Source organism: Hordeum vulgare, chromosome 1H (assembly GCF_904849725.1).
Source record: "Hordeum vulgare subsp. vulgare chromosome 1H, MorexV3_pseudomolecules_assembly, whole genome shotgun sequence".
Lineage (NCBI taxonomy): Eukaryota > Viridiplantae > Streptophyta > Magnoliopsida > Poales > Poaceae > Hordeum > Hordeum vulgare.
In genome coordinates, this window is record NC_058518.1 from 34696112 (window position 1) to 34723750 (window position 27639).

The following is a 27639-nucleotide window of genomic DNA, read 5'->3' on the forward strand; positions in this document are numbered from 1 at the left end:
CTGACCTTCAAATATTTGTATGATCGGATGTGGAAGCGTATCAACGGTATGTATGATCGACCTTTGTCTAGAAAAGGTGTGGAAACTCTTTTAAAATCAGTGATTCAGGCGATTCCTACATACCTTATGAGTTGTTTCCATCTTCCTGTCGGTACTTGTGAGGAAATGAGGAGAATCATTGCTGATCAGTGGTGGGGCTTTACTGATGGTAAAAGGAAGATGCATTGGCGATCATGGGATTGGTTTACCTGTCCGAAATCTATGGGTGGTCTTGGGTTTAGGGATATGGATTTGTTTAATCAAGCTATGTTAGGAAAACAGTGTTGGCGGCTACTCACAGACCCAAATTCCCTATGTGCTCGTGTTCTTAAGGGTCGATATTTTCCAAATTCAGATTTTGGGATGCTAAATGCCCACGGTCTGCTTCCTATACTTGGCGGAGTATTCTTCATGGCATGGAACTAGTTAAGAAAGGTGTCCGCTGGGGTGTGGGTAACGGTGCTACCATTAAGATCCAAGAGGATCATTGGATACCTGGTGTTAAACCTCAGTTTTTGCGGTTGTCAACTCCTCTTTCGGTTGGCCAGAGGGTGAATTCATTATTCGCCGTTGATGGTTGTTCTTGGAACATTCCCCTTGTCCGATCAGTTTTTGAGGAAACAATTGCGGATCAAATTCTTCAAGTTTCCATCAACCGATTTAGAGTTCCTGATTTTGTATCATGGCCGCACACCCGTTCTGCTACATATTCGGTTCGATCTGCTTATCATCTCGTCAGGATGACTAAGATGGTTGCATCCTGCAGTGTTTCGGGCCGGGGTATGACTTCTAATCTTCGTGGTGATGCTATTTCATGGAACAGATTATGGGCGATCAAGGCACCAGGGAAGATGTTGATAACTATTTGGAGGTTTGCTCATGATTGTTTGCCAACTGGATGCAATTACAACGGCGACATATTCCTGCTTCTAAGGTTTGTGTCCACTGTTCTGTTGATGAGCACGTAGAGCATGCATTGCTTTTTTGCCCTTATGCACAAGCTGTTTGGAATGATGTCAAACATTACTTCAATCTGCATCTTGGTCGGCAAGGTTTCACAAGCTGCAAAAGATGGATTTTTGATTATTTTTTTTGGCTCGTTGTGATGATCTTGCTGCGACAGTCCTTGCAGTCACGTGTTGGCATATTTGGGATGCTAGAAACAAACTCCGTGAAGAAAATATTACTCAGCATCCTTCTAGTCTTGCTCTGAAAATTAAAGCTTATGTTGATATGATTGTGGAGCATTTGTTCATTTCCTCAACCAACCATAGGCGTGAACCCTCTCCAACAGCATCTTGGGTTCCGCCGCCGGCAGGTAGGGTGATGATAAACGTTGATGCTGCCCTTTTCTCACATGACTGGAGCATGGGAGCAGGTGTGGTGATGCGAGATCATTCTGGTTTTTGCATTACTTGTTATGGTATTGGTGTTCCTAATGTGATACTTCCAGAGCTAGCAGAGGCCATTGCAATTCAGAGAGGTTTGCTATTTGCTTTAGGTGAAGGGTTTCAGGAGGTTATCCTTGGTTCAGATTGTTTAACGGTTATCCAGCGCATCAATTCACTGAGCCAGGATCGATCTTTGTGTGGTCCTGTGATTCAGGATATCAAGCAACTTAGAGGTTCCTTCATGAGTTGTTCTATATTTCATGTGCGTAGGGAACAAAATGTTGCTGCACATTTATTAGCTAGATCATGTAATCAGCTAGAATGTCGTGTTTGGCGTGGTGTATCCCCGGAATGCATCCGGGAAACTATATGTATGGACATTATGCCATGATCTATAAAGTTGATGTGTTATAAAAAAAAAGTGCCAAGTGCATTGCGGGAAGGTGGCAAGGGGTAAGCTACCATCGTGGTTCCGTTCTCTTAATTACCAACCTCATATATTTCCATTTGCGTTCATCTCAAATTGGAGAAAATTAATTTGCACTACTCTCATCACCTCCCAAGTTGTTACACCTCAGTCTCATCAATCCATGCAACGACAGAAGCTTGACCTTTGCGGCAGGGTTTTTTCCCGTCCTTAGACAACTAAACCTACAAGGATTGCCAAATCTTACCAGCATAGAATTTCAAAAGGACAGCCTTGTAGATCTACGTCTATTGACGCTCAGTCTATGTCTTGAACTCATCTATTAGCTTTTGAACCGTATATCAAATCACCACCAAAGTTTGTACACGCAGTGTAGCTAGCAAGTAGCAAGCTAGTAGGTTGATGGGTGATTGATGGGTGGTCTAGCCAGTACATGGACGCGTAAGTACGTGAGCTAGCTGGTCGATTTGATCGATCAATTCTCCGCAGCTCAAAACGTATCGACGAAACTCGCGAAGCAAACGAATCGGTGGCCGCATGCTCGTATCGAGCCTGATAACTTTGTATTGCTTTTTGTTTTTCTGGTTTTACAAGCAACACCTCTAAGGTGCCTTTTATACACGTCCACAAGGGACTATGAAAATAGACTAGGACTAGCTATCCTAATACTACTAGGACTCGGTTTGGCTTTCTTTCCTAATCCTATAGGAACAACATGATTAACTTCTACATTCACCTCCTTAATCTTGTTGCTTGACATCACTTCTTGCATTACGACTTTCTTCCCCATCTCGATGAACTTCTGTCGACCAAGTCCCTTGGTGAAAATATCGGCAAGTTGGTCTTTCGTGTTCACATATTGAACCTCGATCAACCCTTCTTCAATGCACTCCGGGATATGGTGGAACCGGGTATCTATGTGCTTGCTCCTTTCGTGATGAACCGGATTTTTGCACAACGAAATTGCAGCTTGGTTGTCGATCTTCAATGACACCTTCTGCACCTCCCGCTTTGCAAGGATAGCTAGGAGTCTTCTCAGCCACACTGCTTGACAAGCCGCCGTGCTTGACGATATGTATTCTGCCTCGCATGAAGACAGTGCCACCACCTTTTGCTTCTGAGAATTCTAGCTAATCGGATTCGGGCCAAGGTAGAAAACCATGCACGTTGTGCTCTTTCGGTCATCAACATCACCTGCCATGACACTATCTGAATATCCACGAAGGATGAATCCTTCCTTTCCCTTTCTGTACGTGCAACCAAGATTAATGGTGTCTTTCACATAGCGCAAGATTTGATTAACCGCGCTCATGTGCTCGGTTGTCGGATTCTCCATGAAACGACTCACGATCCCGACTGAATAAGCCAAGTCAGGTTGGGTATGCACCAAGTATCTTGGGCTGCCCACAACACTTTGATACATTATGGTGTCCACCGGCGGATTTGAGCTACGCTTGCTCAACTTGTGACGTTGGTCCATTGAAACTTGTGTCTCGTAGCAATCTGACATGCCAAACTTTTCCAATAACTTGACCGCGTAAGCCGATTAACATAGGAAAATCTCTCCGGAGCTTTGCTTCACTTTGATGCCCAAGTAATAGCTGAGTAATCCCAGATCACTCATGCTAAACTTGTTCTTCATTTGCGTCTTGAAACGTTCAATTTCTTGTATGCTATCTCCGGTGATAATCAGATCGTCGACGTAAACTCCAACTAGAAGGTTTGATCCTTTGGAGTTCTTTATATAGACTGCGTGCTCAAGGGGACATCTCTTGAACCCGAGCGAGACCAAACTTCGGCCTAACTTTGAGTTCTAAGCTCTTGGCTTGTTTTAACCCATAAAGTGCCTTCTTGAGCTTGTAAACTTTCCCTTCTTCGTCTTTCTTCTCGTAGCCGAGGGGTTGTTCTACGTACACTTCTTCTGTGAGATCGCCATTGAGGAAAGCGGATTTAACATCCGTATGATGAATCTTCCAATCCTCTTGTGCTACCAAAGCTAGGAGCACTCTCACCGTCTCGATTCGAGCAACCGGTGCAAACACCTCATCATAGTCAACTCCTTGAACGTAGCCCTTTGCAACGAGTCTTGCCTTGTACTTCACAATGGAACCCTCTGTGTCCTTCTTTAACTTGTAAACCCACTTCAAACCAATAGCCTTTTGGTTCGGAGGTCGGGTTACCAAAGTCCACGTGACATTGGTTTCAATCGCCTTCATCTCCTCATCCATGGCATGCGTCCAGCTAGGACTTTTGCTCGCCTCTACGAAGTTCGCCAGCTCCTCAACTCCGAACAGATATAGTCCGGAGTACTCGAGCGTAACTGGCTTTGTGTACTTGTAGACTTTCTTGAGGGTCTTGTAGCGACGAGGCCCTGAGGAGTCCGTTGTGGCTTGGGAAGGAGGCGACACAAATTGTGTCGATGTTTATGCACTTGAGGAAGATGGCTGAATTCCGGGCGTGTCATCGACATCCGCGTCGTCGGCGTAGTCGTCATAACCGTGACCATCATCTTGATTGTCGTCGTCACTATGCGCCTCGTTGTCGATGTTGTCGTCGAGATCTCCGCCTGTCCCGTGCGCGGCGTTGTCGCTATCTCCTTGCGACCTATGCGCGTCGTAGTCGGTGTCGGCACCATGATGATCACTACAATTGTGGTCACCTTGGTTGGGCGTCTTGCCAACCACCTGGACATCCTCCCCCGCATCATCATCAGTTGGAAATTCAACCGTGAATATGTTACCGTTTGGAGCATTGTTGGCTGCGGCACTCCAATTCCACGCTTGGTTTTCTTCAAACACGACGTCGCATGAAATCCGTAGACGCTTGGTTTGTGGATCGTAGAAGCGGTATACCTTGGTGCCGGAACTCCTCTCGTATCCGATGAACACCATCTTGGTGCTACGGTCGGCAAGCTTTGAGAGGTGCGGCTCCACCGTCTTCACATGTGCCACGCACCCGAACATCCGTAGATGAGACACATTTGGCTTACGTCCGTAAATTGCTTCATACGGAGTCTTGCCGATCACCGCCTTCGTTGTAGCCCAGTTGAGAAGATAGACCACGGTCGAGACAGTTTCTCCCCAAAAAGTCCCCGGCAGGTTCTTGCTCTTGAGTAAACTCCTTGTCATGTCAACGATGGTTCGATTGCGCCTTTCAACAACCCCGTTCTGCTGCGGCGTGTAAGGTGTCGCGAGGAACCTTTTTATGCCAATCTTCTCGCAGTAATCGTTGAATTCGTTCGACGTAAACTCTGCGTCGCGATCTGTCCGTAGAGCGCGAACCTTCAGCTTGTGTTCCATCTCCGTTGCAGCCTTCAGCTTCTTGAACGCTTCAAACGCCTTATCTTTAGATCGTAGGAGAATGACCCACATATATCTCGAGTAGTCGTCTACCACAAGGAAGAAATACTTCTTTCCCGCGTGGGTTGCCGGGGTGATAGGTCCACATAGATCACCATGGAGCAGCTCGAGTGCATCACTTGCACGATAGGTAGACTGAGTAGGGAACGGCCTGCGGTATTGTTTTCCATCCAAGCACCGGTCACATACTCGATCAACATGGTCGATAATTGGCATCCCGGATACAGTCTCCATCTTTGACATCTTCTTCAAGGCATAGAAGTTAACGTGTCCAAATCTAGCATTGCCATAACCACGAATCATCATCACTCTTGGCGAGCCAACACTCCGGTTGAGATAGATCAAGGTTGAGGATATAGAGCCTATTCCGTGTGCGATTAACACGAGCTAGCACGTTTCGGAGGTTGTCGAAGATCGTCATTACTCCGTTCTAGATATTCACCTTGCATCCATTCTCGTCAAGCTTCCCAATAGAGATGATGTTGTTGCGAAGCCGTGGGATGTAGTACATTCCGGTGAGTATGCGATGTTCGCCTGTGAGACCCTCGAATAGGACAGATCCTTGCCCGGAAATCTCCATAGCTGAACCATCACCGAGCTTGACTGAGCCTTCAACATTGTATTCCAGCTCGAAGAATTTCTCCTTGCACCCCATCATGTGGTTATTGGCACCTGTGTCGAGATACCACGACACGTTCTGATCACCGGATAACTTCGGTGTCACTTTCTTCTCATGAAGTAGCACCTTCCGGCTTGGTTTCACAACCACCGTTTCAGCGAGATCACAAACTTCAGCCATCAGAAGACCTGGACCTTCGCCTTCCTGCTTTGCCAAATTTTCCTTGATCTCCCGCTTGTTAGGCTTTGGACAATCCTTCACAAAGTGACCCATCTTATTGCAGTTATAACACTTGACCTCGGACAAGTCCAAGTTCCGTGGCTTCTGCTCTTTAGATTGGCCCGCCTTACCACGACCTTGTGGTTTGCCTTTTCCTTTGCCTTTTTCTGTTTGTCCATCGCCCTTCCTGTTGCTTGAGCCTTCGCCACCGTCACGCCATCCTTTGCTAATTGGGGCCTCCCAATCTGCGCGCGAGTACATGAGTTGCTCGCTACCTCCTCCTTTGCCTTTCCGACAGCCACGAGCATTCTCTTCCCATGTCCGCAAGCGGCCGATCGCCTCCGTTATGGTCATGTCGTCGATGTCGTAAAGCTGCTCGAGCGTGCCGATGATGTACGTGAATTTATCAGTCGCCGAACTGAAAAATTTCTCCACAATCTCGGCCTCATCGAGCTTTGCACCAAGCACGCAGATCTCTCCCACCAAAGTAGTAAGACGCATGGCATAGTCGTTCACCCGATTCAGTTTCCTCCATCTGCAACTAGTGAAATTGACGCTTCAACACTTGTGCCCGAGCCTTGGTGACGCGATCTTCTCCGATCCTCATCTCCTTGAGTGCGTTCCACGCCTCTCTTGCCATCTCAAACTCCGTCAATGTCATCAGCATGGAATCCGGCACGGACTGGGCTATGGCGGCCATGGCACCTTCCTCGCGGTCCTCGTCGACGTCGTCGTCCGTGATGGCCTCCCACACTCGAAGGGATCGGAGAATAATCTTCATCTTCACCGCCCGTCCGCCGTAGTTGGCGCCAGTGAGCATCGGGTACTCGATGGGGATGTTGCGATGCGCCTGTACGTTGGCGCCGCCCATTCCCCCACCATTGGTTGCTAACTCGCCGCCCTTCTTCACCTTGTCGCCGTTCTTGTTCGCCTTGGCACCGCCGTTGCCGGACTTGATCAATTCTGCATCGCTATCCGGCATCGTAGATCATAAATCGTCGAGGTTCTAGATACCAATTCTTGACTTTTGAACCGTAGATCAAATCACCACCAAAGTTTGTACACGCAGTGTAGCTAGCGTAGCTAGCAAGCTAGCAAGCTAGTAGGTTGATGGATGATTGATGGGTGGTCTGGCCAGTACATGGACGCGTACGTACGTGAGCTAGCTGATCGATTTGATCGATCAATTCTCGGCAGCTCAAAGCGTATCGACGAAACTCAGCGAAGCAAACGAATCGGTGACCGAGCCTGTTAACTTTGTATTGCTTTTCGTTTTTCTGGTGTTATAAGCAACACCCCTAGGGTGCCTTTTATACACGTTCATAAGGGACTATGAAAATAAATTAGGACTAGGTATCCTAATACCATTAGGACTCGGTTTGACTTTCTTTCCTAATCCTACAGGAAAAACATGATTAACTTCTACATCATCAAGATACCCTGAAGCATTGAGAACCTTGTACATTTGGAAAATGTGGAGTTGTTTAAGATGCCAAGTATTCTCATAGAGTAGAATTGCGGGGAAAATTATCAAGATGGTCAGCACATTACAGTTGTGAATAACTTCTTACCATAATGCACGATTGTTGGAGCAAAATACTTACCTATCAAATGTTCTAGAGTGGATCCAGTCACAATACTAGTGGGATCAGTCAACTTGTCAAAGTTCCACAAATGGCTTTAGGGGATATCTGCCCAAGCTTAAGTCGCCATTGGTGGTGACTGACTCTAACTAAATGTCCTAGAAATGTGTAAGGCCTACTTTGACTTCAATTGGGGGCCCACAACTTCAAAAAGATGAGGCGCAAAACTCTGTATTTTACTACCTCGTGTAGCATTGGCACTAGTAGAAAACAAGGATTTCGTTCTAACCCGACCAGAGCAATAGTCCCCGTCGCGTTACGAACCGGGACTAGCATTAGTCCCGGTTCGAACGTCTAGGAGCGGACAGGGGGCACGACCATCTTTAGCCCGGTTGGTGTGGTGCCTTTAGTCCCGGTTTACCAACCGAGACTAAAGGGGTTGCGGGAGGAGCGATACCCTTTGGTTCCGGTTGGTGTCTCTAACCGGGACTAAATGTTTGTCTTAAGCCCCGCTTTTAGACCCCAACCGGGACTAGAAATTGCCTATATATATCCCCTGTCCGTCCTCTCCTCTGTTTTTTCCTCGTAAAAGGTGGGAGGTGTGTGCTAGTTTTTTTCCCTTTCTATGCACAAGTGGTGCTCGATGAAATGCCCGAGAGCATGATGCCACTCGAGTTCATGTAAAACAAACATCATATGAGGTGCCCGAGACACACTTAAGCTTTCTCCTCTTTCTTTGCATATGTGTAGGTGTGGTTTAGGGTGTCGTCCCGTCCTCGGCTCAGACCTCACCGTCGTCGATCGCCCGCGCCGATCTTATCGCTGGCATCACCTGGTGAGCCTCTTGTTCTTATCTTTTTTTTTAAATCTTACTTCTATGATTTAGATAGTTACTTGTATTATTTTTTGTTATTATATATTGACATGGATTTGATATCTGCCCCCGTCGGCTCTTATCCGGTCTATGATTCGGATGTGGTATATTATCTTTTATAACCATTTGTTTCGTTTAGTGTTTATGACAATTATACCGACCAACTTTACATGGATATTTTTATCTAGGAGGTATGTGAACCGGAAATTTCAACCGATGCTCTTGTCGAGATGTTAAATTTAGTTGAAAAAGAGAACAATTTTTGAAAGAAAAATTGAAAAAAATTGAAGAAAAGAAGATGAAATCGGTGCATGTTGCCGATGACGTCAATCTACACAAGATCCACATGGATGCAATGCACTTGAAGATTAGAAAGATTAGAAAATATGTCATTAATAAAGGGGCTTGGTAAGATTATGTTGTTGGATCAATTATTACCTTAGTAGCGATTTTGATCGCATTTGTTGTTGCATTTAAATGTTTTACATAGTTGTATGTTAGTTTGACCAACTATGTATGAACTTTTTGTATTTATTTTTGCAGTAATAACATTTGATCACTACTACACTTCGGTTTTAATGTGATGAACATGTATTAATGGTTGTATTTTTGCTGGTTGTACATAGTTGTATTTTTGCTGGTTCATTTCTCTATTCATGATGCTCTGTAATGGTTTTCGATATACTTAATTATATAATGCCGAAGAACCAGCAAGGGATGTACGGTGACCGACGCACTCTCAAGTACATTACCGGTGTGCATAATTTTATCGTTGTGCCTCAGGCAAACAGTCTAAATCGATTTATGTGGTGTCCATGTGTTGACTGTGAGAATAAGAAGGATTACTCTTCTTCGGTAATCCTTCACACCCACCAGCTCCGGTCAGGTTTCATGTCCAGCTATAATTGTTGGACCAAATACGAAGAAAGAGGGGTTATCATGGAAGACAATAAATAAGAAGAGGATGATGACAACTACCCGCGATGAATCTAGTGATGTTGATGGCGTGCGCCCTAGAAAGAGGGTTCCTGCCAAGGTGATGTGGTATGCTCCTATAGTACCACATATGAAACGTTTGGTACAAACTAAAGAGGATACCAAGTTGTTGCTACTACAAAGAAGAACGTAAGAAAGACGCGATGTTGAGAGTACCACTGATGGGTCACAGTGGAGAAAAATTGAGAAGGAGTTCTCGGACTTTTCAGTTAACGCGAGAAACTTATGGTTTGCTCTAATTATAGATGGCATGAATCCTTTTGGGGAGCAGAGCTGCATTCATAGCAACTGGCCTGTGACTCTATGTATCTATAACCTTCCTCCTTGGTTGTGCATGAAGCGGAAGTTCATTATGATGCCAGTGCGCATCCAAGGCCCTAAGCAACCCGGCAACGACATTGATGTGTACCTAAGTCCATTAGTTGAAGAACTTTTAAAGTTGTGGGATAAAAAAAAGATGTATGTGTGTGGGATGAGCACAAACAGGAGGAATTTAACCTACGAGCGTTGCTTTTCGTAACCATCAATGATTAGCCTTCTCTTAATAACCTTTTAGTAGAGACAAATAAGGGATACAATGCATGCACGCACTGTTTAGATGAGACTGAAGGTGCATATTTTGATAAATGTAAGAAGGTTGTGTATCTGGGGCATCGTCGATTTCTTGCGACCAAGTATCCCGTAAGAAAGAAAGGCAGGCATTTCAAAGGTGAGGTAGATCACAAGAAGAAGCTTGGCCACCGTACTGGTGATGATATATTTGATATGGTCAAGGATTTAAAATAATCTTTGGAAAGGGTCCTAGCGATCAATCTGTTCCGAATGACGACGCTACAACATACGTACCTGTGTGGAAGAAGAAATCTATATTTTCGGACCTACCCTATTGGAATGTCCTAGAGGTCCGCTCTACAATCGACATGATGCACGCGATGAAGAATCTTTGTGTGAACCTACTAGGCTTCATGGGCATGTATGGAAAGACAAAAGATACACCGGAAGCACGGCAGGACCAACAACGTATGAAAGAATCAGACAACATGCATCTAGAGAAAGAGAAGGATAAATGATGTCGTCATTACTTAAGTCCTGCTAGGTACACTCTTACTAAAGCAGAGAAGGAAATATTTTTCGAAAGCCTCAGCACTATCAAGATCCGGTCTGGCTTATCGTCGAATATAAAGGGAATAATAATTATTGCAGATAAAACATTCGAAAACCTAAAGTCTCATGACTGCCACGTGATTATGATGCAATTCCTCCTGGTTGCATTGAGGGGGCTTCTACCAGAAAATGTTTGACTAGCCATTGTGAAGCTATGTGCATTCCTAAATGTAATTTCTTAGAAGGTAATCGATCCAGAAATCCTATCAAGGTTACAAAATTATTTGCGCCAATTTCTTGTCAGTTTCGAGTTGGTGTTCTCACCATCCTTCTTCAATATTATCACACACGTCCTAGTTCACCTAGTTGAATAGATTACCATTATGGGTCCTGTATTTCTACACAATATGTTTCGCTTTGAGAGGTTCATGAAAGTCTTAAATAAATATGTTCATAACCGTGCTAGGCCAGAAGGAACCATCTCCAAGGGCTATCGAACAAAGGAGCTTATTGAGTTTTATGTTGACTTTATTCCTGACCTTAAGCCAATTGGTGTTCCTCAATCAGGCATGACATGAGACTCGGTAGAAAAGGCATGCTAGAAAAGGCATGCCGGGAATTCTTTTACTCAAGCACACTACACAGTTCTACAAAGTTCTATCTTGGTGGCACCGTATACCAATGAACACAAGAATATTGTATGCTCCCAACACCCAGGGCAGTCTGACGACGACTGGATTACACGTGCACGCATGGTGACTTTTGGCGGTTGGTTGCAAACACATCTCACAAATAACACCATTGTTGAAGATGAGGTGTACTTGTTGGCCAAAAAAACCATCTTCAACTGTATTTACTTTCCAAAGGTACGTGATAAATGAGAATACATTTTACACGATTGCCCAAGATAAAAATAGCACCAACCAAAACAGTGGTGTCCGCTTTGATGCAACAAACACCAATAGGAAAAAGTACAAATGTTATGTTTACATACAGGAGAGATGGAAGCTTGACTATGGAAGTTCTTTGAATGTCCCTTTGTTTTGATGCAAATGGGTCAATTTGACAGAAGGCCGGGTAAAGGTAGACCCGCAGTATGGCATGACAACAGTGGATCTCAACATTCTTGGGTACAGAGAAGAATCATTCATCCTAGCCAATGATGTGTCTCAGGTTTTCTATGTGAAGGACATGTATACCAAACCGAGAAAAAGAAAAGAGAAGGAAGCGAATACATCATGCGATGAGCCAAAGCGCCACATATATAGTTCTTTCATGGAAAAGAAACAACGTGGGAGTGCAGGACAAAACAGACATGTTAGAAGATTATGAAAAGTTTGATGAAATTCCTCCATTCACAATGAAAACTGACCCAAGCATCATGTCAAATGATGAAGGTTCTCCACGGTTACGGAGCAATCATAAGCAAGGGACACACGTGAAGTAAAAAAATTATACCCAAAGATTCCACTCTCGGATGTGACCGGCTTCACTGTCATCACTTTCTCTCTAGTGAGTTTCCGGACTTATATCTGGAAAGTAACTTCGAACAAACCGTAGGGAATCTTCATAAGAGTTTGGGTATATATGTGTTTTGTGTGTTCCTAGGTGGACTTCGGAGCGTCGGAATCCAACCAAAAAGCTAGGGAATTTTGGCATTTGAAACATGATTTTGAACAATTATTATTAAGTTATAGATTTTCAATTATTCCGGTCATTTTAGTATTTTAATTATACATAGGAGTCAATCAATACAATTATGTCCAAATAAAATATGAATGTCTTCTGAGCATTCCACATAACCTGCTTGAGATTGACATGCATATGCCATAGACCCTCACCAGTTGTAGTGATGTCAGTCCCAAGATTTGCAAGATTCCACTCGTAGCTATCACCGGTCATGCCCCCCGTTTAAGCAAATAGAAAGCAAAACAAAACTTCAAGAAATGTAAATAGAAACTCCTAATGATTGCTGGTGAGTACTCCCCTCGTTCATCTAAAATTACATTCCATATCCTCGGAGGAGTCCCCGATGATCACTGGTGAGGAGTCCCCAACGATCGCCAAAGGAGTCCCCTACGATCGCCGGTGAGGAGTTCCATGCTCAATAGCTCCTTGTATAATTGTCGCCGATTTTTAATCTTAGAATCATGAACACAGGAAATGTCGTCATCTAACGACGAGGGGATGGTCCTTGAGTGCCATTTGTGCTGGGATGACAGGGGTTCTCCCTCCAGGTGAGTTTGTCAACAGATTTGTTAGGTAATGTACATTGATTATTGAAAAATATTTAGTACTCATCCCGACTAAACTTCTTTATTTAAAATTATCATCTATTTCTCTACTACAAGAACTACACGATAGATAATAGATCGGATCTACTACAGTTATGGATCTGAGCTTACTTGATTGGAGAAAAATCATCTGATCTCATTTATTTATGATGTTCAGTATCATGCTAAATATTACATCACTGGCAACATTTATCATGGATATGTGCCACTAGTGCACCAATTGAACCCTTATAACATTACTTCACATAACTTTGTAAGAATTTTTTTACCATTGCGCCACTAGTCCATCTTTTTCGTACATTGTTATTAAGCAAAACTAGTTTACTAACTATGTTATTATTACTTATGTTCTTTAACAGGTACTGCCACAAGAGACCGTGCCTAAATGGATGTTTACCAATGGGTTTTTGCATATGGTTAGCTTACACCAAATTTGGATGGATTACCCTGGTAAATACTGAATATCTCGAAGTGAAGATATCCTGAAAATCAAATGATGGAGCAAGACAATAAAAGCATTCACGCAACCACTTGGAGGCGATAACTTACGCAAGCCACAAGTTGGAGATAGATTGATTTGTATTCTTCAATGGGAGATGCAGGAGTTCACCTTTTTATGCTATTTTACCTAGGAGAGAGCAGTAGTTAGTGTTTCTAACTTGTGATAACTTGGTCACTTGCTAGTATGATAACAACTAGAATGATGAGGAGTTCATCTTTTTTATGTTATTTTACCTACAATGATGAAGAAATGTTTAACTAGCTAGTATATGATAACAACTAGAATGATGAGGAGTTGATTAAGATGATGATGCGTTATTATATGACATATACTAGTATAAATTAGATGGGTGCAAGAGACCAAGTTGAATTAGAGAAAAATGCGATGTTGTGAATCGCAACATCGTATTTTCTTCTAATTCAACTTGGTCTCCTTCATCCATCTAATCTGTACTGATGTTGGATGTTGTTCTTTCATAAATTATACTGATGTTCGACCAAGTACGGAGAAAGAGGTCACTTCTTTATATTCATGGCGATGTTGTGTAATGGTTCCTTCATTGCTAATGTAGTAGCGTCGAGTCAAATGGAAACATAAAACCAAAACGAAAATCCTAAATGAAAAAATTAATTGGTAAACACAAAACCTAAACCCCAGGGCCTGGCAGCACCTCACGCGTGGCGGACTAAGGGTCCTCCTGCCTGAGCGCTTCACAACGGCCACATGGAGCTCCTTTAATCTCGGTTCACAACACAACCGGGACTTGGGGGGGGGGGGGGTGGGGGGGGGGGCTGTAGTCTCAATTCCTTAGTCCCAGTTGCACAACCGGAACTAAAGGCCCGTACGAATCGGGACTAAAACCCCGTTTTGTATGTTCTGAATTTGTATTTTTGCTACTCCCTCTGTTCACTTTTATAAGGCATTGAAGACATTTCAAACAGCGTGCAAAGCAGCCCATTTTCAGCTATCTGAAATGACTTGTAAAAGTCAACAGAGGGGTATTATTTTTCTGATGAAGTATCAATCAAGCGATGGATCCATGGCACCTCGCTGACGAAAATTTTATGTTTTTCTTTTTGAAGTGCTTGTCTATTGGAGTTGTGATCATATGCGTGCAAAACGATCAAGGTTGTCGGAGAAGTTTGGCTGGTACTCCTATAATTTTCCTCCGCTAAATTGGCATATCCAGCATGTGGATTATTGGCAGGAGCCGAAGGATCTGATGCAGATACAATGATCTGGTGGTGGTACTGACGACCGACTGCCGTGCCGGCTTGCATCTCAAGTGGTTGCAGGTGAAGAACTCCTGCCGTGTATGCGACGCAACTGTTCATGTCTTACAATGGTGACCGATGGGTGAGCAGCAGCTAAGACTCTGCCAGGACGTTTCACACCTCCTCTCACGTTGGAAATCTTGGAGATGGATCATACGTGATGGTGAAGTTGCTTAGGTTAGGAAGCACGTAGAAATGCTTCAAGTCAGATGAAGATTTGTTTTCAAAAGAAGAGTACAAATTTGTGCTCTCTCCAAATCGTACTGCCTAACCATTGATTTTTTTCGAAAAGGCCTAACCATTGATTGCCGACAGATTTTGCCCGAGATGCTCATGGCCTCAGTTATTAGGAGGCTGCCAACTTTACTTTGGGTGACCGAAAATCCTCTGGTTGATTGCCACCATGTGTCCATATATGTATGTATGGATGGAACAAAGCGGAGAGAAAAATAAGTATATATATGACCCCATGATGCCAAACAATTCAATGTGAAAAGCTGCAGCTTATCGTCGCTAGGTGGTCTGCCAACGTGGGTGTATTTTCTGTTGCTTCATGTGTTTCATGTGTTCTTTGTACTGTCATGATTTCTTATGAATAGATCAAAAGGTTTTCCACACACAAAAAAAAAGAGAAGGATTTTGGACCAGAGCTTTTTGCACAAATGGAAACTTCTTTGTTGTCACTGTCGAAGAAAATGGTTTTACCAGAGCATGCCAGAATATGGAGCAGGGGTAGAACAAATACTCGCTCCGTCCCGAAATAAAGTGTTCTCAACTTTAGTACAAGAGGGTAGCAGTTACTGTGTTGGTGTTTGGCCTGTGTAACTCACCTAGAACCCAGAGGTCTTTACAATGTATGGATCAGCACATGAATAGTAGTAGGAACTAACCTGTCAATAACACTACAAGCATACCATAATTGCCCGAAATATACATCAGCACATGTTCTTTAAGTATCACCAGGCAGACTAACCCAATGCTTTCCAGGGGCGCCTCATTTTATATGACGTCCCATAAAGACTAAAATTTCGCAACCTTGCAGCTTGTAATTTTAGGAAACAATCAGTACAAAATTGTCAAGAAAATGAATTGTAAAACGAATAAATAATACAAACAACTGAAACAAGTACAGAATGCACCACTTACCAACAAATATATGGGCTTAGAAGGGAACAATAAGCCCTTTTTGCTGTGAAGAAACTATGGAATTGTAAATACGAGCTTGCTCACAGAGTATATGATAAGATGTGAAAAAATAGATGGCAAGAATGCATAAGTACTAATTTAATAATTTATCGATTTTACTCAACAAGCAACTATGCAAGCTATCCTTTTTCCAAATTGTTTAGAATAATTGTAAACAAATTCTTAACCAAACTGATTTTAAGAAAGAAAGTAAGCATTATATGACATAAAAAGAAAGCACGTTACTTTCTTGTTTGTTTCTTTTTACACTGTGACCAGGCATAAAAGTACAGAAACAGAGTTGCTTACAATGGGACTAGCTCATAACACAGCTCATAAAACAACCACAACAGTCACCACGTCATACGGCAATATAAACATCAAAACATGCAAGAGCTACCCAAAAAACACCCTGATTACTAACGGGACAACTTCATCTGCAAAGCCTCTACATGACAGCATCCAATGAAGTCACGGTTATCGGATGAAATTAACTTCGAAGCTTTCCAGCCAACCGCCTCTTCATCAACGATAACCTTGATCTTGAAGGTCTTTTTTCACGTTCATCTGCGCTATCTTCGCTATCTGAAACAATCTCCATCAGCTTTACAATTTGTTTGGTCGAACAATTGTTTTGACTGACGCTTTTGTGTGATTCAACAAGGCCTGGTTCAATGATATGACATTCGTCTGTGCTATCTTCACTGTCTGAAACAACAACATTCTTCATGGATGTTGCATTCCGTTTGACGGAACAATTGCTTTGGCCGACACTTTTCTGTGAATCAACAAAGCCTAGGTCCCTCGTTCGGCTTATGGGGACTGGACCTGACAATGGCAGTTCACTAGACTTCCTATCATCCTGTGAACAATCAGGTGGCTTATATCCCTTGTCACTTGCCCTGTCCTTCTCAGACAGCTCAGATTTCAGTGACAACCTCTTACTTAGTAAGCTCAGCTTCTTTCGGCCTTGGTTGCATTCTTTATTCATTACTGACTGGGTTTTAGAAAGTACATGGTCGGTATGAGACTTATCTTGAACCAGATCAGCACATCCAATAAAAATTTGCTTTGAAACATCTTCTTCACCAATGCTTTTTGTCATACTCTTCACTAAGACATCATCAGAAGGTTGCTTGACATGATCTTTAGTATCAGATGCTGATACTGGAAGATGATTGGGGAACTTGCCTTCCACACTGCCACTATTTGGAGCCTCTAATGTAACAGAAGGTCTCTGTCGATGTAACTGGAAGTTTGCTCTGTTTACTTCGTATCGTTTCTTTGAAATTACTCCACTGACGGCACTGGCAGAAATGCTTTCAGAAGTAGGATTCTGTCTGACAGAAATATGAGACATTACTCCACTGTCGGCACTGGCAGAAATGCTTTCAGAAGTAGGATTCTGTCTGACAGAAACATGAGACAAGCATGTAGTAGGAACAGTGGATACTGCCGTCGACCGCAAGTGGCCTGCCACCGCATCCTGCTTAAGAGTAATGGCATTCTCTTCAGATCCTTCTGATTTTAGTGATAACTTTTTACCCAGTAACCGCATCTTCTTTCGACTCCCTTCACAATCTTTATTAGGAACTACCGGCAAAGGTTCCAGCTTCTGTGTGTTATCCATTTGCATGTTCTGTGCCTATCAGAATACAAAGTAAGCTCACGACAAGAACACAACAAAGTGGAGATTAAAATTTCAGGCGCTTGTGTACCTGAACTGAAGCATCTAAAGAGCTCCAACCACTTGTGCCAACTACTGTAGGATTAGCATACTTCTCAGTCCATGATTGAGCATTTAAGTCAAAAACTTGTCTGTTGTATTTATACTCTCGACTCTGTAACAAAAATAACAGCATGGTTGAATTATGAAGACGTTTTTTCTTATGATATGGTCATTGATCTGCCTATGATTGTGAAACAAATGCATTCCCATTTCCTTCCAAAAACAGGTACTTACTATTTCAGCCATGAGCCCGTCATCAGGATTTGGCTCAGTTAGCAGCAAACCAATGCTTCTCAAAATAGTAGAAATGTTGAGTGATGGTTGCCAGGCACCCTGCACATCAGTATTTGTTATCCACACAAAAAAATGTTGGGATTGAGGACTACCTTTATGCACAAGATAATCCATGTAACCATAAATTAGCTTCAGTTCACATGATTAACCTTTGGAGGTAAATTTAGAATATCAAGGCAAATGCGTCCTCCATTGTCGATGTTGGGGTGATAGATGGGTGTAACAAAAGTCACATTGGGAGGTTGAAAAGGATATCTGCATCTCAGCAAAAGCGTGACTGTCAGAACATTGAAATGAAAAAGGCAAGGGCTGGTTGGCTTCCATCATAATCAAAGCAAACCTCTCAGGAATCTGGATCTTCAGAACGAAAACTCCTTTTGAATAAACTGTTCCCTCAGGCCCCTCAATTCCTTCATTTAATGAGTAGAGAAGTCACATCAAATCGACGAGAAAATAGTTGGAATGGCAAATATAGGCACTGTTTGGGATGAGTGTGTGTGTGTGTGTGTGGATGGGTGGGGGGACATACTGGTCTCAATGCTTGATAAAGACGGCAAGGCACTTCCCTCGTCGGACAGCTTAAGAGAAACCCCAGGAGGTGGATCACTTAGCAGAAGTTTAATCTCTTTCTGCATTCTTAGATTCAGCCTTGCAGCTTGAGCCATCTAGCTATTTATGGGAAACTCTAGCCTGGCACAAAAGGCAAATTACCTTCAAATATCAGCATATCTTTGGAACATTTAGCCCAAGCAAATTAGGTAAGAGAAAAACCAAAGCACACATTATCAGCATATCTTTTTTTTTTCAAGAGAACCAGGTTAGCAAGGTCTTACTTAAAAAAGATAGCATCATATAAATTTAGAAAGCATTGTGATTATGGTAGTGGTTATCAATTTTGTGTCAGGTAAGATCAAATCATTATCATCAGAATTGATAAAAATAAACCAATTTGCAGGAATTATGTAGAGGATGCAGTGGAGCTATATACAATTCATCATGAGTGGAAATTTACAAACAGCAGTCCAATGTGGACACAGGTTAAACACCGAGTAAACGTCACCAATCAGGCGTTATAACTGGGTTGGTATATTCCAAAAAAGAAATGAGTAAACTGGGTGTTATAACCAGGTATAACTGATGTTAATGTCACCAAAAAATGCCGAGAAGCCACATTTTGCCATATTCCATTATTATTATCACAAACATAGGCCAATACATACAACCGTCAGCCAACAATACAACCGAGCGCTGCTCATGCGCAAAGTGCATGCTCACTTAGAAGCAAAATGTGGCTTCATCTTCTGAAGAATTTTTGGAAGACTTAAGATTAGCTTGATTTGGGCATTTTGGCTACTGAAAAAAACTATGAACGTATTATTCTTGCACTTATTTTGGCAGGTAAGATCAAATCATTACTCCCTCCGTTGCAAAATCTTGTCGTGGTTTTAGTTCAAATTTTAACTAAAACCACGACAAGTATTTTGGAACGGAGGGAGTTTATAGATTGAAAAAATAAACCAATTTGCAGGAACCCTGAAGAGGATGCAGAGGAGCTATATTCCATTCCTCACTAGGGAAATTCAGAAACACCAGCCCAAGGTCGACACAGGTTAAACACCGAGTAAACGTCACCAACATATGACAATTCATACAGCCATCAACCGACAATACAACTAGGCGCTGCTCATGCGCAAACCCTTTGCATGCTAATTTAGAAGCAAAATGTGGCTTCATCTTCTGAAGAATTCTTCGAAGACTTGAGATTACCTTAATAATTTGGCTACTGAAGAAGGCCCGTTTTCTTAAAATCTCGAATTCAGTAAGACCACTGAGTTGGGCGCAAGATAATCAGCCATGTAAACCTAGAGTGCAGCAGCTATGTAGGTAGCAGGCTGCTTCAACAGTCACAGTTCCAATGGATGCAATGCTAATTGGGTGTTGAATGGATCATCCTTGTAGTTTTACCAGATACCCAGGAAGCTCGTTAAATAATTATATGCATCATCATCATCATCATCATCATGTATTAACATGTGGCTACTAGTATGTGGTAGCGAGCGCATGATGCGTCCCATACGGAATGGCATTGGGGGGAAGGGAAAGCAGCGAGGCGAGGTACCCACCTTGAAGCTTGCGCGCGGGCAGGCAGGGCGAGAGCGAGCTCCTCCCCGCCCTGGATGTGCCGGAGGCGGTGCGTGACGGCGGCGGCCAGTTCCCGCTCGATGATGTGGACCCAGGTTGCACGGTAGCCGGCCTTCCGCCGGAACAGAGTAGTTGGCGAAGGGAAGGGGAGGGGCGCGCTCGGCACCGCCGTAGATCTGGAGCAGCGCCGCCGCCGTCGGGAGATAGGCGGTGATTGTGGCTCGAATGAGGAGGACGGCGGGAGCAAATTCACCGAACACGAGGGACCTCTTTGCACAAAGCGCTCATTTGATTTGTCTGCACTACGGATCCCAGCACTACAATCTGTGCCGTTCATCTTCGATCCAGCGGTCGAGCTTCGCCTCTTCTGTTTCCGCGTTCTCAATCCAATCCAGTCGCCACCGGCCGGCCGATGGCGACGACGGCTGCGGCTGCGGCTGCGTACGGCTGCTCGGCGGCGGCGGCGCCGTGGTTCCCGGGGAGCCCCTTCGGCCGTCGCTCCCCCCCGTCCCGCATCCGCCTCGCCTCCTCCAATCCCAAGCCTCCAAGGTCGCCCGCTCGCTGGTAATAGCTTCTTCTTCTTATTGCCCCTGTCGGATCCATCTCCCCACGCGAGGCCTGAGCTAACAAGGGGATGGCTGTGTGCTCTCCTTGGAGTAGCCTGAGGGCTTCATTTCCTCGTAGGAGGTTGTATGTCTGCGCGTGCTCCGGCGAGGTTGGTCCGGACAACGCCTCCGCAGCGTCACCGGCGGTGAGAACCCCCACTTCCCCGCGGCTATGGATGAAATTTTTGTGGATTGGCTGCAAGCAGTATCAATTACAGATGGCTGCTTCAGATATGTGCTAGTCTAGTAGGAGTAGTTAACTAATTACTAGGACTCTGAATCTGAAATGAAAATTGGCAATGCATTGCTTGATAACACAGAGATATACTGTAGAGCATCATCCATGTGTCAACCTGGTGGTGTCAACTCACTCAGGGGGTCACAAGAGGCAGCAGTATACAAATACAATGCGTTGCAAACCATGACTCTGAATGATGATGTACAATGTTCAGTATGGCCGTCGTTATCAACCTTAAGCTTGTTAGATTATTGTTAGAATGGGGCGTGGTTTGCCTTTTATGCGCCGGTTCCGATCACTTGTTGAATACGATTATGCAACCCTATTCCGGTTCAAATAGAAACGCCAAACATATGATAGATGAGGTACCTTTTGCGTTCTTTTAGTCTTGTACTTTTAGGCCTTTTAATTACCACATAATACTCATGCAGCAATGTGCCCACCAGAATTTGGCTCAGACCATAGCTTTTGAATTGGATTGGCTGAAAGCTTAATGGTGTAGATATTCATCCTTATATACCGTAGTAAATTGTCTTGTATGAAAACACACTTGTTGCCACACTGGTGGGAATAACTGAACAGACATAACTCTTGTTCTCAATGATGGTGAGTCATTTTGAATTGGTGATACTACTTTTGATCAAATATTATTTCAGTATTTTTTTCACACCATTTACACTGAAATTGAAGTATCAAACCGCGCATTAACCGGTTGGCTAGAATGGCTTTCAAACAGCATACCTTTCTTATGTGATATTGCAGGAAGCCAGTTTTGATATAAAGCTTCCTAGAAGAAGCTTGCTTGTTCAGTTTACCTGTAATAAATGTGATGCAAGGACAGAGCGCTTGATAAACAGGGTGGCCTATGAAAGAGGAACAGTTTTCCTTCAGGTAAATTGTTCAGCGTGTTTATTTGCTTAAATTGTACAGCCAGCAGTAATGGTCATTTATTTCCTGAGATATGCTGTTCATTACTTTCTAACATGCACTGCACACACAGTGCGCTGGGTGCCAGGTGTATCACAAGTTTGTTGACAATCTTGGTCTAATTGTCGAGTATGACCTACGAGAAGAAAATGGGGTGAAGACTTGTACTGAAGACTGATTTGGAATGTGTCATAGAAGCCAGGCATGCTAAGTTTTTTTTCCCTCAAAATATATTAGGTTTGAGTCTTGACAATATTGACTATTTGAACCTTGTAGATTGTTTATATTGAACAGTATTTGTGCATTGAAATAGCACGTTACTCAGTTCATAACTGGGTTTATATGCACTCAAATAGTATCGCAATTCACAATACCAGATTACCTTATTGTTACCAAAATTGATCTCATTATAGCAAAACGACACATTGCTGCTGGAAGTTGCTGGCACAAATTGTATGATATTCGCACTGTATACACATCATCATACTTTGTTCTCATCTTGCTGATCTTGATTGTCTGAAACATCGCTTTTCTCTTGTTCTTCCTCCTTGGCCATCTGGTCCACATTTTCTGTTTTGCCAGCGTCATCGTTCTTCCCCTTGAGGAACTGGATAAGTAAGACCTTCGAATGTGATGTCTGTCTCTTCATTCCTCATGAGCACCTCTGCTACCTTTGCTGGAGACCTCCTTGATCACTGATGTTTTCAAAAGCTCTTGGCTACCAGAATATGCTACTACTGTTGAAAATTGAAATGCAGATGGAGTTACATAATCAGATGAATTCATATGTAAGGGCAAGGGGAAAATGAATGCACAAGTAGACTACATACATACCTAAGGCAGGTCTATACTAGTTAAAGTTTCTTGGTCAGTGTAGGCGGCGCGCACTCCGGCAGTGTTGCCACAGACCTATAATTTCCAGTTGATGAAAAGGAACCGAATTATTTACCAATTTCGACGGGCTGAACAAAGATAGTAAAACAGGGGGCCTCTTTCCAGCGAAGCAAGTGTGCACCAGTCCCTTTTTAGTACACAAAATCATGTTAAAACAATATAATGTTACATTCCTAAAACTCTTTGCAGTTCATGTGTAAACCCAAAACAATTGCAATTCATGTGTAATAAACCCAAAAAAATGTAATGATACATTCCTAAAACTCTCTGTAGTTCATGTATAAACCTAACTTGAAAGAGTATTGTAGCTTTTTTGTAAATACTTTTCTATAGTAGCCCCAAAAGGTTTAACTGATACATCCTTGAACCAACTATGACCAGAAAGGAACTAAAACCTGAAGAATAGGAACGGTACCATCATGCAAGCTCAAATGTGATCATACCTAATTGTTGCAAGCTTGAAGTAGGCACCAATTCGGTGCTGAGCTGTTGCAATGTCTACAAGTAAGGATATGACTGCACCCGGCGCGACGAATCCATCCAAATAGAAGGAGGAGAAAGCTTAGTAATCCTAGCTAGTTCATGAGCACGATGTGCTCAAGCTTTAATAAAGGAAGGAATTTCGTTACCGGTGATGCAGACGAGCAACTCCATCCTGGATCGATCAGTTAGATGCTGCAACTGTGAAAGCCAGGACTACACGCCTCTAAAAATGTCCTGTCTGGTATGTGCATAACCACAGTGAAGGCATTCCATCATGCTTCTCCATCTGATCCACCAGAAATCTGAATCAGCGAAGCTAATATTAATCAACATTTTACAAAATTAGCTGTAAAGCACACATGATTTTGACGAAATATTCAAAGGTTACATTAGGAAAAGCAAGAAAACCAAAAGTTAAAATATAAAATTAGCTAAAGCACATGACCGTATTGAATCTCGGTCCTTGTCGGCGGGAGGGCTCCAACTCTGTTTTTAGGTGTCCTTTAGTGTCTGTTCAGGTTTTTTGTCCTACTCAAGAAGGCGAGGCGGTGGCTGCTTTTTGAAGATGGAATGCTGTTTTTTCTCGTCTAGCTTCCGTTCTGATGGTGTGTGTCTTCGGTGAACGCATGTGGAGGTGTGTCTTCCTCGTCGGAGAACGCATGTGGAGGCATGTCTTCGGTGAATCTCGTGGGATTCGGTCGGTGTTTGTTTTCAGTAGATCTTTTTGATCCGTTCTTCGTTCGTCTACGTATGTGTGTTTGTTGGTTAGATCCTTCCGATCTACGCTTCTCTTCATCGACGGCGGTTGATGATCTGGTGTGCTGGTCCTATAGGGCCTTAGCCCGATGACTTTCCGATTGTCTACTAGGTTTTAGGTGTTCGGGAGATTAACGTGATGCCTCGTTTGGTGTTCGGGAATTAGTTTTCATATAATTTAAATAGAAATAATTATGCATATATATATATATATATAAGATTAACTTATCTTACAAGCGATCATATATATACAATTATATGGAGATCTGAATTATCGGGACTAGAGCCCGTATATTCGATTACATGGACGAACATCAGTAATGGCCCTTAGCTACACTAAATCGTCCTTTGTCTTCTATAGCTTCCGTCCTCAGAAATCCCGCAAGCTCCTCTGCAACAGCAATCGCGCGTTGCTCTGGTAGGACCTTCGTCCTCATGGCCGTGTGCTATATAAGAAGAGGAGATGAATATGAATATCAATCATGATAACAAAGAATGACGGGTAAAAATAGAGGTGTGAATGTTCATTGCTTACGTTAGATCTATGATCCTTGAACTCAGAGGTAAACGTGCGAATGGTCTCGCAAACATAGTATCCGCATAGATGCGTTCCCCGTGGCTGCTGGTCGCACTTTACGAGAATAGAATATATATATAATCAAAATAATAATCTAGCATCATAAATGTATTGAAAATTAATAGAAGTATATCATACTACTACTTACCTGAGCCGCTCTAAAGGTCAGCTTCTCAGGCTCGATACCGGGAGTCACGCACTTGAACCGCTTCCAAACCCTGCCCGATAAGGATAATGATTTGCTAAGTTTTTCATTAATCGATATATCAGAAAATCATCGAAAGAGACCGATAGAGCGCAAGAATGATTAAAATTACCCTTGGAGCATGTCCTGCAGGCTTTGGAACTGTTCCAAGGGTCTCGATAGTGGGTCGAAGGCATCAACTCTTCCCTTATCAATTTGAATGTCCAACAGAATCCAATGGAAGCTGCACATGTATATATATATATATATATATATATATATATATATATATATATGTGTGTGTGTGTGTGTGTGTGTGTGTGTGTGTCAGTAACTTATCAATTACACTTATAAGTGAATGGACACAACAGAGTAAAGACCCTCACCTGAAGTTGTATGGAAACAGTATGTGGTCACAGAAATTTTGATCTATTAGAAACCTTAGAAGGTTTTCCTCCGTCTCCTTGGGATAATTAATTAGCGTCGCTATATGTATTTTATCTGGGTCAATAAAACCAATATTTAGGATGCTCTTACTTTTACACTCCAGAATCTTCATTCTGCATAATAGAGTACAAGTTATATATAGACAATGAATTGAAATAACTAAACAAGTTATATGTAGACAACGAATTGAAAAACTTACAGACAATAGCAACTCATAAGCGATTTGTCGAGGGTGTCGCCATTGTACATCTGGAAGAGTTCATCAAAGTCGATATGGATTTCTTCGGAGTGCCCGTAGTACTCCCGTGGGACACTCAGCACGATCATCGTTCTCCCATTCTTTGATTCACTTAAGTACCATTTATGCAAGTAACGCATATTTGTTGGGAGATCATCTTTGCTGACCAAAGGCTCTCCCATGACAAACTGTGGCTTAGGGGCTACCACAGCCTTGGGTATCCTGTCGTCTTGGGAAGCCAGCATATCTTCAACCGAGATACCACATTCATCCGCCAACTCCTTTGCTTTTTCAAAAGCTTGCCCCTGCACCGGAGGGGGAACATTCTCGGTTAACACCTTGAGGGGTGGGATCGACTGTTTGGCCTGTTGTCCAAGCTGAGGAACGTCTGATTTTTTCTTGCTTGTAGTTGAACTTGATTTGCTCCCACTTGCACTTGCACGTGAGCTGCTCTTTTTCACTTCCTTCTGCAATGTGCGTGTATAGTCATCAGGCTTATAGTGTAAGTCATACTGTGATGGAGTGGTTATGAAGTCTTTTGCCCATGTTATGTGCTTCTCGGTGTATTCCGGGCGGGGCTCGGGTTCCTTCCTTTTCATCTGCGCATCATGTTGTTCCTTTGCTATCCTGGCGTTTTCCTCGGGGGTGCGATCATAAGGTCTGATAGGAAAATTAGCATGAGGTACCTTTGGGAAGGGCGACAGTTTGCGCTTTGGGGAGCTCCGTCGGTTAGAAATCATCGACGGAGCGTTCTTGCTGGCATGCTTCCGCTTAGTATCATGTGCGGGCGGCGGCGGAGATGGACGACCCAAGTCCGGCGGCGGTGATCGAGATGGACTCGTGTTGTGCTGGTCGACGTCATGTGGAGGGCTTGGAGGTAATGGAGGTGTAGGTGACCTGCGACGACTCGGAGGCGGTGTTGTCCTTGGGGCCGAGCCTGGAAGCTTGATGTAGTTCTTGTCCCATAGGATGACTCCACCCAGTACTTCTCCGAGTGTCCTCTCATCTTTGGGTCCAGCTATGTCGAGATCCATATCATTAAACCCTGTCATGATTTCATCCACCCCGACTTTAGCAAAGCCAGCTAGAATCTCACGGCCATGCCAGCGTGCATCAGGGCCAGAAGGTAAAGCTTGTCCGACGGCCACCTTCATGGATATGTTCTTGAATTTCTGATGGAGTTCACATGATGTTGACTCCTTGATTCCATCCACGGGGTAGCCGGGACCGCCCTCTATCATTCTTCGTTCATCGTCGGGCGGGGCCTCAGATTCAGCCACGCTGCTTTTCCGCTTAGATGGGGTGCCGGTAATATCAACTGCAGGATCTTCCTGGCGCGGTATTCCTCTAAGCTCATCAATCTGCTTCTGTTGCTCGTTAATCCTGGCAAGCAACTGGTTGAACTTCTCATTCTCCTCATCCTGCTGCCGCTTCTTTGCTCTCTCTCGGCTTCTGTAAGTGTCTTGGTCTCTGGCAAACCCAAGCCACCACGGGTAAGAAGGACCGAAGCCTCGCGTTCGTCCTCCATGTTCGTCATTGCCGAGGACCAGTGTGAGCAAATCTTTATCTCTATCTGCAGTGAACTTTCTTTGTCCCTCCTTAATTTCTTTCACTATCCTTTTCCAATTCTCCCTGGGTATCCTAAGATCGTCATTGCAGATGAGGTCCCCTGTTGTTTCGTCGTACGACCCACCATGCGCAAGGAACCAATTTCTTGCTCTCAATTCCCACTCATCACGGAGTGGTTCAGGTACGATGCCTTTATCTATCAGATCTTGCTCTTTCTTATCCCACTTTGGGATGGCAGTCTCATAGCCCCGTGGCCCCAGCTTGTGGTGATATTTCTTCTTGTCGGCATTTTTCTTGTTCTTTTTCTGATAATGCATGGGCATCTTCTGACTCCTTGTACTCTTGAAATGCCTTCCAGTGATTCGCCTGCTTGGCTAGACACCCCTCGAATACTGGCACTTTCTTTGTCTTCAGATAGTTTTTCCATAGCTTCTTCTTCCAGCTACGGAACAGTTCGGCCATCTTCTTGAGAGTCCACTGCTTGACTTTGGCCCTCAGTTTTTTTGCGGCATCTTCATTCTCACATTCTGGCAGGTTGAAATGTGACATGAGATCATTCCAAAGATTATCTTTGTACCTTTCAGCGACATAGTCACTATCGGCTGCCCCTTTGTGCTTGTTCCACTCCCGAACGCTGATCGGGACGTGATCCCTAACGAGAACTCCGCATTGCTTCTTGAATGTGTCAGC

General features: G+C 43.5%; 2 protein-coding genes across 5 annotated transcripts; one reads left to right on the forward strand and one right to left on the reverse strand.

The window, feature by feature from the left end:
* Window positions 1-16062: 16062 nt before the first annotated feature.
* LOC123406028 lies at window positions 16063-20101 on the reverse strand. Of its 2 annotated transcripts, none has more exons than XM_045099613.1 (7): window positions 20013-20101; window positions 18419-18579; window positions 18230-18299; window positions 18039-18144; window positions 17830-17928; window positions 17585-17707; window positions 16063-17505 (listed from the first exon to the last, which is right to left on the reverse strand). In XM_045099613.1, the coding sequence occupies exons 2-7, from the start codon at window positions 18552-18554 to the stop codon at window positions 16357-16359; spliced, it is 1683 nt and encodes a 560-aa protein (XP_044955548.1). In that variant the 5' UTR covers window positions 18555-18579; window positions 20013-20101; the 3' UTR covers window positions 16063-16356. The 2 variants fall into 2 exon arrangements, with proteins under 2 accessions (XP_044955548.1, XP_044955495.1); XM_045099560.1 differs by having other exon boundaries at window positions 16063-17511.
* Window positions 20102-20243: 142 nt separating this feature from the next.
* LOC123406195 lies at window positions 20244-22154 on the forward strand. Of its 3 annotated transcripts, none has more exons than XM_045099775.1 (4): window positions 20386-20595; window positions 20692-20782; window positions 21637-21765; window positions 21875-22154. In XM_045099775.1, the coding sequence occupies exons 1-4, from the start codon at window positions 20444-20446 to the stop codon at window positions 21977-21979; spliced, it is 477 nt and encodes a 158-aa protein (XP_044955710.1). In that variant the 5' UTR covers window positions 20386-20443; the 3' UTR covers window positions 21980-22154. The 3 variants fall into 3 exon arrangements, with proteins under 3 accessions (XP_044955642.1, XP_044955710.1, XP_044955766.1); XM_045099831.1 differs by having other exon boundaries at window positions 20429-20595; window positions 20716-20782; XM_045099707.1 differs by lacking the exon at window positions 20692-20782 and having other exon boundaries at window positions 20244-20595.
* Window positions 22155-27639: the final 5485 nt, after the last annotated feature.

What these genes read in the sequence shown, in the direction of transcription:
- LOC123406028 (XM_045099560.1), bottom strand. Translation starts at nt 18,554, where the DNA reads ATGGCTCAAGCTGCAAGGCTGAATCTAAGAATGCAGAAAGAGATTAAA. An exon ending in TTTATCAAGCATTGAGACCA is followed by an intron (nt 18,300 to 18,418) that starts GTATGTCCCCCC and finishes CATTAAATGAAG; the next exon opens with GAATTGAGGGGCCTGAGGGA. An exon ending in CTTTAGATGCTTCAGTTCAG is followed by an intron (nt 17,512 to 17,584) that starts GTACACAAGCGC and finishes GTATTCTGATAG; the next exon opens with GCACAGAACATGCAAATGGA.
- LOC123406195 (XM_045099707.1), top strand. Translation starts at nt 20,257, where the DNA reads ATGAGGAGGACGGCGGGAGCAAATTCACCGAACACGAGGGACCTCTTT. An exon ending in CCAAGGTCGCCCGCTCGCTG is followed by an intron (nt 20,596 to 21,636) that starts GTAATAGCTTCT and finishes GTGATATTGCAG; the next exon opens with GAAGCCAGTTTTGATATAAA. An exon ending in GAGGAACAGTTTTCCTTCAG is followed by an intron (nt 21,766 to 21,874) that starts GTAAATTGTTCA and finishes CTGCACACACAG; the next exon opens with TGCGCTGGGTGCCAGGTGTA.